At 49.1% G+C, this 11,173-nt stretch overlaps 1 protein-coding gene across 1 annotated transcript; it reads right to left on the minus strand.

Annotated features, from left to right (window-relative positions):
* LOC124659298 (cytochrome P450 89A2-like) lies at positions 1-1,456 on the minus strand. The gene has a single exon (XM_047197221.1). The coding sequence runs from the start codon at positions 1,454-1,456 to the stop codon at positions 35-37; it is 1,422 nt and encodes a 473-aa protein (XP_047053177.1). The 3' UTR covers positions 1-34.
* Positions 1,457-11,173: the final 9,717 nt, after the last annotated feature.

The raw sequence follows: 11,173 nt of genomic DNA on the forward strand, positions 1-11,173 counted from the left end.
ACACATAAAATACACATGGAGATACATATGGTTTTTAGTGTGTCCGCGTGACACACGCAGAAAGCGGCTTCTTCATCAACTTCAGAAATCCATCAACCTCAGTCATGTCGACGCCATTGCTGCAGTCTTCCGCCGACGGCGCCCACTCAAACTCACGAACCAGCGCGGCAAGGAAGCACTTGATGTTCAGCATCCCCATGTTCATGCCTGGGCAGTGCCTGTGTCCCGCACCGAAAGGCATCATCCTGATCTCCTTGGGGCCGGGCGACGGGACGATGTCCTCCGCCTCGCCTCCGGCAAGGAACCGCTCTGGCCGGAACCTGTCAGGATCCGTCCATATCTTGCTGTCTCTTCCGATGACACCTAGATTGAACAGCACCCTCAACCCGTCTGCCGGAACAACGGCGGCGCTGCCGCCAATTATTGTCTTGGCTCCCTCGCCGTGGGCGCCGCGCATGATGAAGGGCACCGGCGGGTGCATGCGGAGGCTCTCGAGCACCACGGCGTCGAGGTACGGCATGGTGCGAAGGCTCTGGCCGGAGCCTTCGGCGGCGATGATCTCGCGACGCAGCTTGTCCTGAACCTCCGGCTGGTCGATGAGGTGGGCGAGGGTCCACTCGAGGCAGGCCGACACCGACCCCATGCCGGCACCGAGGAACTCCAGCACAAGGCCCACCAGCTCGCCGTCTCGAAGCGGGCGCGGGACATTGCCCTCGTCGTCGTCGGGAACGCGGAGATCAAGGAGCGAGTCGACGTATGGATGGACTGGAATGCCGCCTCCGGCACAGAGCGGCAGCCGTGGCTTCCGCCCCCTTCGTGCCTCGATCAGTGGGAGGTACAGCTCGCCCTGCCGTCGGATCATGCCGGTGATCCCGCGAAGCCCCCGCCAATTCAAGAGCTTGGACAGGGCCGAGCCATCGAACCTTGGGCTCAGCTCCCCGGCGGCGAAGAGGAACCCCCGTATCATGCTCCCCATGGCGCGCACGTCGTCCACGGCCGCGTCGTCCCCGAAGCACAGCCGCGCGACCAGCGCGAACACGGCGGCGGTGACGTGCTCGCGGACGTCGGCGACCTCTGCGCCGGCGCCGGACAGGCGGGCGACGAGCGCCCACGCGGCCTCCTGCTGCAGCGGGGCGAGAGAGGCCAGGCGCGTGGGGTGCAGGATGTCGGCCGTGAGGTTGCACCGGAGAGCCGACCAATGCCGGCCGTAGCTTACCGTGGTTACGTTCTCGTTCGGCTCGCCGTCGCGCCAGGTGGCTAGGGACACGGGGAAGATCCCGGCGGGACGGTCGGAGAAGTCATCGGCGTTGTCGATGAGCGCGCGGTGGGCGACGGCGGGGTCGCCGATCTTGTGGACGGCCAGCTGAGCACGGACCCGCCTCGTGTAGCTTCCCAGGAAGCCAAGTATGGGCACGGCTAGGAGGCACACCAGGACAGCAGGAAGGAGCTCCTCCATGAATTCCTGCGCTGGGCTTCTAGCTAGCCGATCGAGGCTATGTATACACTATGTGAGTGGATGCAGTTGGTAATGGTATAGGTACCTGATCGATCGTGTCTCTGACACCACACACATCAACTCCACTAAGGCAAAGCTGGATGCTTTTGACGACTGATGAGCGTCCGTGCGTTTAAATAGCTAGTAGCCTGACCAATGGATCATGCATTACTAGTACGTACATTAGATAGTAGGGGAGTGGTAGGTGATATGAAATTGCATGGCTAATGCATTCGCCGAAAGGACAATGTGATATGAATTCGTCATGGCTACGTACGTGGTAAAGGACTGAGGTCACTGATGGAAAAAGGGCCTTTGGTCGCGGTTCGCAACTGCCATTAGTCGCGGTTGCGCAACCGCGACCAAAGTAGCGCGACTAAAGGCCCCCCCTTTAGTCGCGGTTCCTTACGAACCGCGACTAAAGGCCCGTTCACGTGGGCGTCAGGCGATCGTCGGGGCGGAGGCCCTTTAGTCGCGGTTCTACTGGCCGACCGCGACTAAAGGCCGCCGCAGGTTTAGGGTTTTAGCCCCCCCCCCCCCTAAACCTGCCCCCCCTAAACCTGTTTTCTGTTTAATTTGTATTGTTTTATTTCTTTTGTGCTTTATTTGTAATTTTGAAGGAGTTTCACATATTCTACGGTACTACATACATGCATGCATATGAATGTACAATTTCAAACAAATTTGAAATTAGAACCAAAAAGAATTCAAGAGGAATATACAATATATATTCAATATCATCGGATGACCATATACAAGTTTGAACAAGTTTCCATACATAATTTAATGCATGTATAGTTCTACGTCCTCTACGTAGTGTTGTCCTGTAGGATCGATGACTTCCCTCGCGAACCATCCAGCTAGTTCCTCCTGAAGTGGTCGGAAGCGAGCTTCGGACTAAGCGTCTTCCGGAGGTTATTCCTCTTGATGTTGATCTCATCCGACTGGTCCCGCTCATTGGTGTATCTCCGGATCCTCTCACAAACATAGTATCCACATAGATTGGTCCCCGGTGGCTGAATATCCCCGGTCGTCCGCACTGCCCTTTTAAAATGTAGCTCTTTTTTGAATTCACCGACCTTTTCATCTACGAACCGTCTCCAAACCCTACGAGGCAAAGAAAATTAAATGAACAAGAGAGTTATTAATTAGTTACTTGATATTAGGAAATGATGAACGAAATAGGCCGATCGATATAGAGCGCAAATGAATGAAAACAATTACTTTTGCATCATTTTTCTCATGTCGGCCCAAAGCGCCGCATCCATATTCGGAGAGTCGTGGACGAGAACTGTGGAGGTGTGAAATTGAATTACCATCGAATCCAGTGGAACCTGCGGACACGATACATGCACGATCATGCATATATAACTCATCGATTAGCCACATACCATGCATGGAGTAAACAAAAGAGAATGTGCTCAAGACGAAACACTCACCCAAAATGGTAAGGAAATAGAATATCACTTTTGAGTTCCTGTTTTCTAAGAAACCGCCACAGAGTCTTCCTCCACGTCGGCGGGGTGGTGTTCTAACACATATGAATTAACGATGTGTGGGTCAATGAACCCAACATCATGGATGTTCCTTATTTGCATTTCCCGCTTCTTCATTCTCGCATAATAGCGTACACAACAAGATAGTTAGGACAATATATAGTGCGGGCAATGAACAAGATGGGGTAGAAATTAATAAATCACTTACGTAACGTAGCAACTGATGATAGATTTGTCGAGGTCGCGCAGATTGAACAGCTGGAACAATTCACTCCGATGAATTGTTATATAGCAATGTTTGAAGTGATGCTCATGTCTAACTTCCGCATAAATATAGTCTTTGGCGTTTTTAAGTTTTATGTAACTCTTGTACCAATTTAGCAGACCTTTTATTTGTCGAGGTAGATCCTCTTCCTGCGCAGGCTCGACGTGAGGGCCATTCTTCACATATGTAAATACTACGTCCTTCATTGGCGCCTCATCAAGGCCTAACAGTGCACGAAGAGTGATACCTAAGGTGGCCGATTGTTCTCTGGCACTCGTTACAGTCAATCCATGTGTTGCCGCAGCTGCTATGATATCGGGGGCATCCGGACCGTCGGCTTGCACTATGAGCGAGGCGATCGATTGTTTACTTTGTTCCCCGAGCTGGGCAACTTCTTTCCCCCTTTCTAATTTTTTCTCGGCCTCCTCCAAGGCTTTCTTCTCCTGCTTCTCCGCCAACTCTTGGTTCTTCTTGAACGTGAGTGCTTGCCTACGAAGTTCACGTGCATAGTCGTCAGGCAGATTCTTTGCGGCTTAGGACGGTGTGTTCAAAAATGACTTAGCCCACTTCTTTTGCTCATCAAAAAATACTGGCTTGGGCTCGCCCTCTATTTTCTTCTTGCAGCTCGCCTTCCATTTCTCTAAATCAGCAGCCGCGCCCGCCTCGACTTCCTCGGCACTACATTCCCAAGGCCTCGTGGGGAGAGGCTTCAGTGATACCTCCGGTACCTTTGTTTTCTTAGGTACGTAAGGGTCCGGGTTAATAATCCAGGACTGCCGCTTCTGCTTCTTCGCCGGAGGTGGATTGGGGGGCGGCGTCTGCTTACCCGCCCGGGGCGGACTAGGGGGCGGCGGCTGCTTACCCGCCGGAGGTGAATTGGGGGAACCCTATTTTCCACGGAATGGGCCCCATGCCTCGTACACGTCCTCCGTGTTCAGGATACCCGAGGGCTTTTGTCAGGGCGTCGTTCTCTCTGTTGAACTTGATCCTCCCCTCTTGAGCATCCATCATTGCCTCAATAAGCTTTTTGGTGGGTGTAATTATTTTGCCCTGGTAAACACACTCCCCTGTCTCCGGGTTCAGCCGATCCCCCATGCCCGTACCACCAGCTTTTGGCCCTTGGGTCCCATCCCTCCGTACCTGGACGGATTCCTCGCGCCCTCAGCTCGTTCTCCATCTTCTCCCACCTAGGCTGCCAAAAGCGATACCCTCCTGGCCCCATTTTATGATTGTACTCCTTCTTGGCCGCATTATCCTTATTTTTCTTCGATATTTCAAGGAACTGCTCCGATTTTCTTTTGCTTCACAAATTCTGGCCAATCATGTTGCAGTTTCTCATATTGTCCTTTGAAATCCGGAGTCTTGCCCGGCTTGACAAAGTCATGGGCTAGATTTTGCTTGTATTTCCGGAATGCGTTGGCCATCTTAGAAAGAGCGAACTGTTTGACTAGCTTGCACCTCTCCTTGTTTTCCGCAATCTTGTTACCCTCCTCATCGTATTTGCGGTATTCCGGAGGTAGAACAAAATGTTCCATAAGCTTTTTGAAGCAATCTTTTTTTGTTCTCTTATCGACAAAAGTGAAACCAACACGTGCCTTCTTTGGCTCATTCCACTCCTGGACGGTGATCGAGACGTTGTCTCTAACAACGGCTCCGCATTGGCTGACAAACTTGGTGGCGTTCTTGCTGGGCTCCGGCGGCCTGCCGGTTGCTTCCTCGACAACATCGATGGTGCATGTTTCTCCTGCTTTCATCGTCTTGGTTGCGCCACGCTTTGACGACGACGTACTCGATTGTTTCGACGATCCGGCCGAGGGCTAAAATAAGAAAGAGAGGCGCGCGCGTTAGTACACACATATTTATTCAAATCAGTGAGTTTGTATCACCAGAGGCTCAATGTATATATATATACCTCGGCGCCGGAGGTGGTTGCTACTTCCAATTGAAGATCGTCGTTTATCGACGTTTCTTCGGCACCATCTTGCTGACCATGCCCTTCATCTTCACCCTCAAAGTTCAGATAAGAAGAGATATCATCTTCTTCTTCTTGTCCGGTCGGCACATATAGAACATCGCCTTTTATGATGCCGAAGATATGTTCTTCAGCGTCCGGATCATAGTTGTCCATAATCGGGTCAGCTCTATCGTCCGCCATATGCCGATCCCGAAAACATGTAGTAAAAACAAATTAATTGTGTATATGCCAGCATTATCACATCTCTTCTACATATAAAGAGAGAGGGCGACGAGGGAGGCGAGAGGGGGGACGCGTGTATTAGATGTGTATATGCGGTCGATCGACCTCGCCTCGCAGTGACCGCGTGACCGAGAGACCGGTGGCGGTGGCGAAAGGGCGGTGGCGGTGGCGGTGGCGGTGCCGGTCCTCTCTCTCGTAAAAAAACAAAAAAAAACGCGCGCGTATACGGAGGGGGAGGCGAGGGCCTCGCAGCCCCCTCCGTATACACGCGGGGTCGGTGGCGAAAGGGCGGCGGTGGCGAAAGGGCAGTGGCGGTGTCGTGTGTTCTCCTGTCCCCATTACCCCATCCCTGTTTGCTGTGGCTGTGCGGTAGTGGGATTGGCCGACTAGTCCGTCGTTAGCATATATATGCATGCTGCAACCCACCGGACTTCTTTCGTGTCATGGGATTGCCCGTCTCCTCTAACATGTACCAATTTACAAAACTTTACATATTGTGATGAAACAACAAGTTAATTCGTTTTTTGTTGGTTCATCAAACATGTTTATTTGGTTCACCCACTTTAGTTACATATTGTGATGAAACAACAAGTTACATATTGTGATGAAACAACAAGTTTATTTGGTTCACCCACTTTAGTCAAATTTTAGTTTTTTAGTCAAATTTTAGTTTACAATTTTAATTAACAACAAGTTAATTCGTTTAAGTCAATTTTTAGTTTTTTTTTACAAAATCTTTTTAAGTCAAATTTTAGTTTACAATTTTAATTAACAAAAACAAAAAAACAAAAAAAAATGAGAGAGAGATCGGGGCGCCGTACGTGTGTACTGGCGCGCCCCGCGCGCCCTCTCTCTTCCGCGGCGGTGGGCGGCGGCGGTTCGAGGCGGCCGGCGCACGCGCGCGGTGGCCGTGTACTGCGGCGGCGGCGTGTGTGCAGCGGCGTGTGTGCGGCGGCGCGTGTGCGGCGGCGCGGAGATTGAGGCGGCCGGAGAGTTCGCGCGGCGCGGCGAGTCGACGACGTACGGGGGGCGCCGGGGGGCAGCGAGGTCGCTCGAGGGCGGCGGCGGCTGCGGTCGTTGATGGCGGCGGGCGAGGGCGGCGACGTGCAGAGGGCGCGGGGGCAGCCTGACGGCGTCGGCGAGCAGGCGAGCGAGGGCGGCGACGTGTAGAGAAGCTTCACAGATCGACGGAGAAGACGAAGACTGAACCGCCGTCCGCGGCGCGCGGTAATTATACCGTCGGGGCTTTAGTCGCGGTTGGGGTCACCAACCGCGACTAAAGGGTACCCATTAGTCGCGGTTGGTGACCCCAACCGCGACTAAAGCCTTTTTTCGCCCCTTTTGCGGTTCCCGCGGAAAATGACCTTTAGTCGCGGTTGGCCTGGCCAACCGCGACTAAAGGCTTTTTTCGAAATTATTTCGTTTCAAAAATGTTTAGAGTACATATAATATATCAAAAAATTCATAAAAATAAAACTAATTCAATTCAAAATGTTAAAAATACAAATTATATATCAAAAAATTAAGAAAAATAAAACTAATTCATTTCAAAAATGTTTAGAATACATATAATATATCAAAAAATTCATAAAAATAAAACTAATTCAATTCAAAATTTTAAAAATACAAATAATACATCAATAAATTCAGAAAAATAAAACTAATTCAATTCAAAATGTTAAAAATACAAATTATATATCAAAAAATTAAGAAAAATAAAACTAATTCATTTCAAAAATGTTTACAATACATATAATATATCAAAAAAAATCTTTCTTTCTTACTGGATGACCTTTCGGAAGAAATCGACGATGCCCAAGGTACACGTTCTTCTTACAATTTGGTAAATGTACACTTTCAGTCTCATGTAAGCAGTGCGTGCATGCATTGTATCCCTTATTTGACAGTCCCGAAAGGTTACTAAGAGCAGAGCCAATCGTTGATGGTTACGAAAAGCAACGCTCGTAGGTTAAATTCCTCTTCTTTGTGCTCATCCCACACACGGACACCAGGTCTGCCCCACAGCTGTAAAAGTTCATCAACTAATGGCCTTAGGTACACATCGATGTCGTTGCCGGGTTGCTTCGGACCTTGGATGAGCACCGGCATCATAATGAACTTCCGCTTCATGCACAACCAAGGAGGAAGGTTGTAGATGCATAGAGTCACGGGCCAGGTGCTATGGCCGGAGCTCGCTCGCCAAAAGGATTCATGCCATCCGTACTTAGACCAAATCGTATGTTCCTTGCGTCGGCTGCAAAATCTTTGAACTCTCTCGTCGATCTTTCTCCATTGCGTTCCATCTCGCGGGGTGTCTCAACTCCCCGTCCGACTTACGGTCCTCTTTGTGCCATCGCAACAACTTGGCATGCTCTTTGTTCCCGAACGGACATTTCAACCGTGGTATTATAGGAGCATACCACATCACCTTGGCGGGAACCCTCTTCCCGGGTTTCGGCCCTCAACATCATCACCAGGGTCATCGCTTCGATCTTATAACGCAATGCAGTGCATACCGGGCATTCATTCAAATTCTCGTATTCACCGCGGTAGAGGATGCAGTCGTTGATGCATGCATGTATCTTCGTAACCTCTAAACCTAGAGGGCAGACAACCTTATTTGCTTCGTACGTATCGGCGGGCAACTCGTTATTCTTTGGAAACATATTCTTCAACATTTTCAGCAAGTTTTCAAATGCCGAGTCGGCTACACCTGCCCGTGCCTTCCATTTCAGCGAAATCCAGTGTGCAGCCCAGCTTTTTCGGACCATCATCGCATCCGGGGTACAGCCGCCTTCCTGTGATCCTCTAACATGCGATCCAAATTCTCCCTCTCCTTTTCGGTTTCGCAGCGTCTCCGTGCATCAGCAATGGTCCGACCAAGATCATCAACGGGATCATCACGTGCCTCTTCTTCACCTTCCCCTTCACCTTCCCTTCACCTTCGAGCATCCTCCATGAAAGTATCACCGAAATGAGCAAGATAGCTTTCATCGATGAAATCACCCCCTTCTTCATCTTCTTCCATTATAACCCCTCTTTCTCCATGCTTGGTCCAACAATTATAGCTTGGCATGAAACCGTGCCGAAGCGTGTGCATGTGAACATCTCTTGAGGAAGAGTAACCCTTCCGATTCTTACGGTTAACACATGGACAGATAACAAAACCCCCCGCTTGTTCGCATTAGCCACTACGAGGAAATCTTTCAAACCCGTACTCGAACTCGCCGGAGAGTCGGTTACCGTACATCCATTGCCGATTCATCTCGCATTATTATAATATAAAATATATAATTAACCATCATGCATTTGTTAAACTAACTAGCTACAAACAATATAAATTAAACAATGAACTACACACACATGCATATTGTATCAATGACACATCAAAGGTTCAAGTTGCTAACCGCGATCGAGGAGAAAAAAATAAATGAGAAAGCTCAAGTGTGGCTCCAACACTTCATATCATGTTTGTTTCATGCTCTTGGGGCATTTCATCAAACACCTTATGTGCATAAGAGGAACCAAAAGCAAACCTAACACTCACTTGTGAAGTTTGTGAAGAGAATGGCTCCAAATGGCTAAGTGTTGGCTCCAAATGGCTGGATGGGTATATATAGGGGAGGGGTTTTAGTACCGGTTGGCCTGGCCAACCGCGACTAAAGGCCTTCGGGCACCTTTAGTCGCGGTTGGCCTGGCCAACCGCGACTAAAGCCCCCACGTGCACCCGCCTGGCCACCGTGCGCCCGGGCCCGAGCCTTTGGTCGCGGTTCGCCACACGAACCGCGACTAAAGACCCCATTAGTCGCGGTTCCTTTACCTTCGCGACTTATGGGGCTTCCCGGAAGCCTGTTTTTCTACCAGTGGGTTGATGGATTTTTGAAAGGGTGTCTCTAACGCTCAGTCGACTGATAATTAACTTATGTCTCAGTTGAATTACATCAGCGTAATTTAACGTGGGTCTAAACAAAGTACAAAAAGCAGCAAACACGAATGTTTAAGCAGAAATAAAATCCAACGTAGGAGCACGTGACTGAGACATAAGCTACGTCTCAGCTAGCTGAAACTTAGCAATTCCGTTTTAAAATTGGCTAAAAAGCTACTTTCCGGGCATGTACCACATACACACATATCTTTTTTCAAAAAAAAAAAAGACATACACGCATATCATTCCCGTCTCCTTCCACTTTTGTGCTTCTTTTGCTAAAGGGTGTGTCTAGGGCTTAGTACAGTTAACTCTCACTAGACTGGGATAAAATTGAGCTCTTGAGTTGTTGGGCCCGTCCTTGATTTGTTGGGCTTATATTTTGTTGTTGGGCCACTTTTTATCCACCATTTTCACTACCTATACTTTGGATCGATGTATATATCCGGCCGTGAGAGTTCTTGCGTGCCTTGCGGACAGAGATTTCGTGCACATGAGCACCAGCGATCTCATTATTTTAAAAAAATGAAAAAATATATTTCTAAGTTTTAAAAAATCTAAAAAGAAATAATAATATAGCTAGTAATGTATCTCACAATCGTGCAAATTTTCAATGAAAATACTGTGTATTTTGAAAATATTTGAAGTTGAGATTTTGCACGTTAGTGGGGTATATCATTAGCTATTTTTAGAATTTTATTTCATAATTTTTGAAACCTGCAAATATAAATTTTTGAATTTTCTAATATAGTGAGAGCACTGGTGGTCGGGAGCCAAAATGGCTTTTCGCGTGCTTTTTTTAGGTAACATATAATATCTTAAGCTATCAAGCCACATCATTAAAATCTTCCAGTCCCCTTAGATATCCTGGTAAGGAAAAGAGTGCGTCTGAAACTTGCTGCTCTGAACTCTCGTGGGTGTGACACGCACGGTACCTTCCGACATCTGCCAGCTAAATCAACTTTATTTTTGTTGTCTAAATCGATCAAGAATCCTCTTTATTTGTATATGTTCCACGTCACCGGTAGAAGATACCGACATGTGTGCAAGACACCAGTATTATAGACGGAGGGAGTATTTGGGGAGGGGGGCTCAAAAGAATGGAAGCACAACAAAAACAACTCAATAAGATAAAGGTCCAACAAACATGCAGGAAAAACTTAGGCTTAATTCTGACCCACAACAGCTGCTGAATGTTCAATATGCTAAGAGCAACTCTAGCAGAAACCCCGCAGATTGGTCAAACCCATAAATTTGTAGGCTAGTTTCAAGGTTTGGAAGTTTTTTTTTTTTTTGGCTAGACCAAAGACCTTAAAATTGTCAAACCGTAATCTTTTTTGTAGCCAACCTGCCCGCGATCTCTATTTGGAGTTTTGAAGGCGTTTTTGCAGGCCAACCCCGATACGGTCAACATTCCCGATTGAAAAAAAAAATCACCTCGCGCAGACACATTTCCTCGGTAGACTTGCCGGAGTCCGGCCAAATTCCGGCGAAACTCCCAAGTAATCGACCGGAGATCGACAGAATTAGACGGGTGGGCTGCAATTGGCCGCCGATTGAGTCAATTGTGGAGGAGCAGCATGGCGGAGCTCGCGCATCGAGCAGGGGCATGTCAGAGCTCGCGGCCGTCGGGACAGGGGCCAGGCGACGCGCGGAGGGTGGAGGGTGCAGGGCGGAGGGCGTAGGGCGACGGGAGCAGACGGCGCCCGAGGGCATACGACAGGGAGAACATTCGGCCGGCGGCCGAAGGGCAGAGCGGCGCGGCGGAGGCAGGCGTGGCTGTAGTCATGTAGGA

This window comes from Lolium rigidum, chromosome 1, assembly GCF_022539505.1.
Source record: "Lolium rigidum isolate FL_2022 chromosome 1, APGP_CSIRO_Lrig_0.1, whole genome shotgun sequence".
NCBI classification, from domain to species: Eukaryota; Viridiplantae; Streptophyta; class Magnoliopsida; order Poales; family Poaceae; genus Lolium; species Lolium rigidum.

Bases quoted from the DNA above. Each gene is read 5' to 3' on its own strand.
- LOC124659298 (XM_047197221.1), bottom strand. From the start codon at position 1,456: ATGGAGGAGCTCCTTCCTGCTGTCCTGGTGTGCCTCCTAGCCGTGCCC.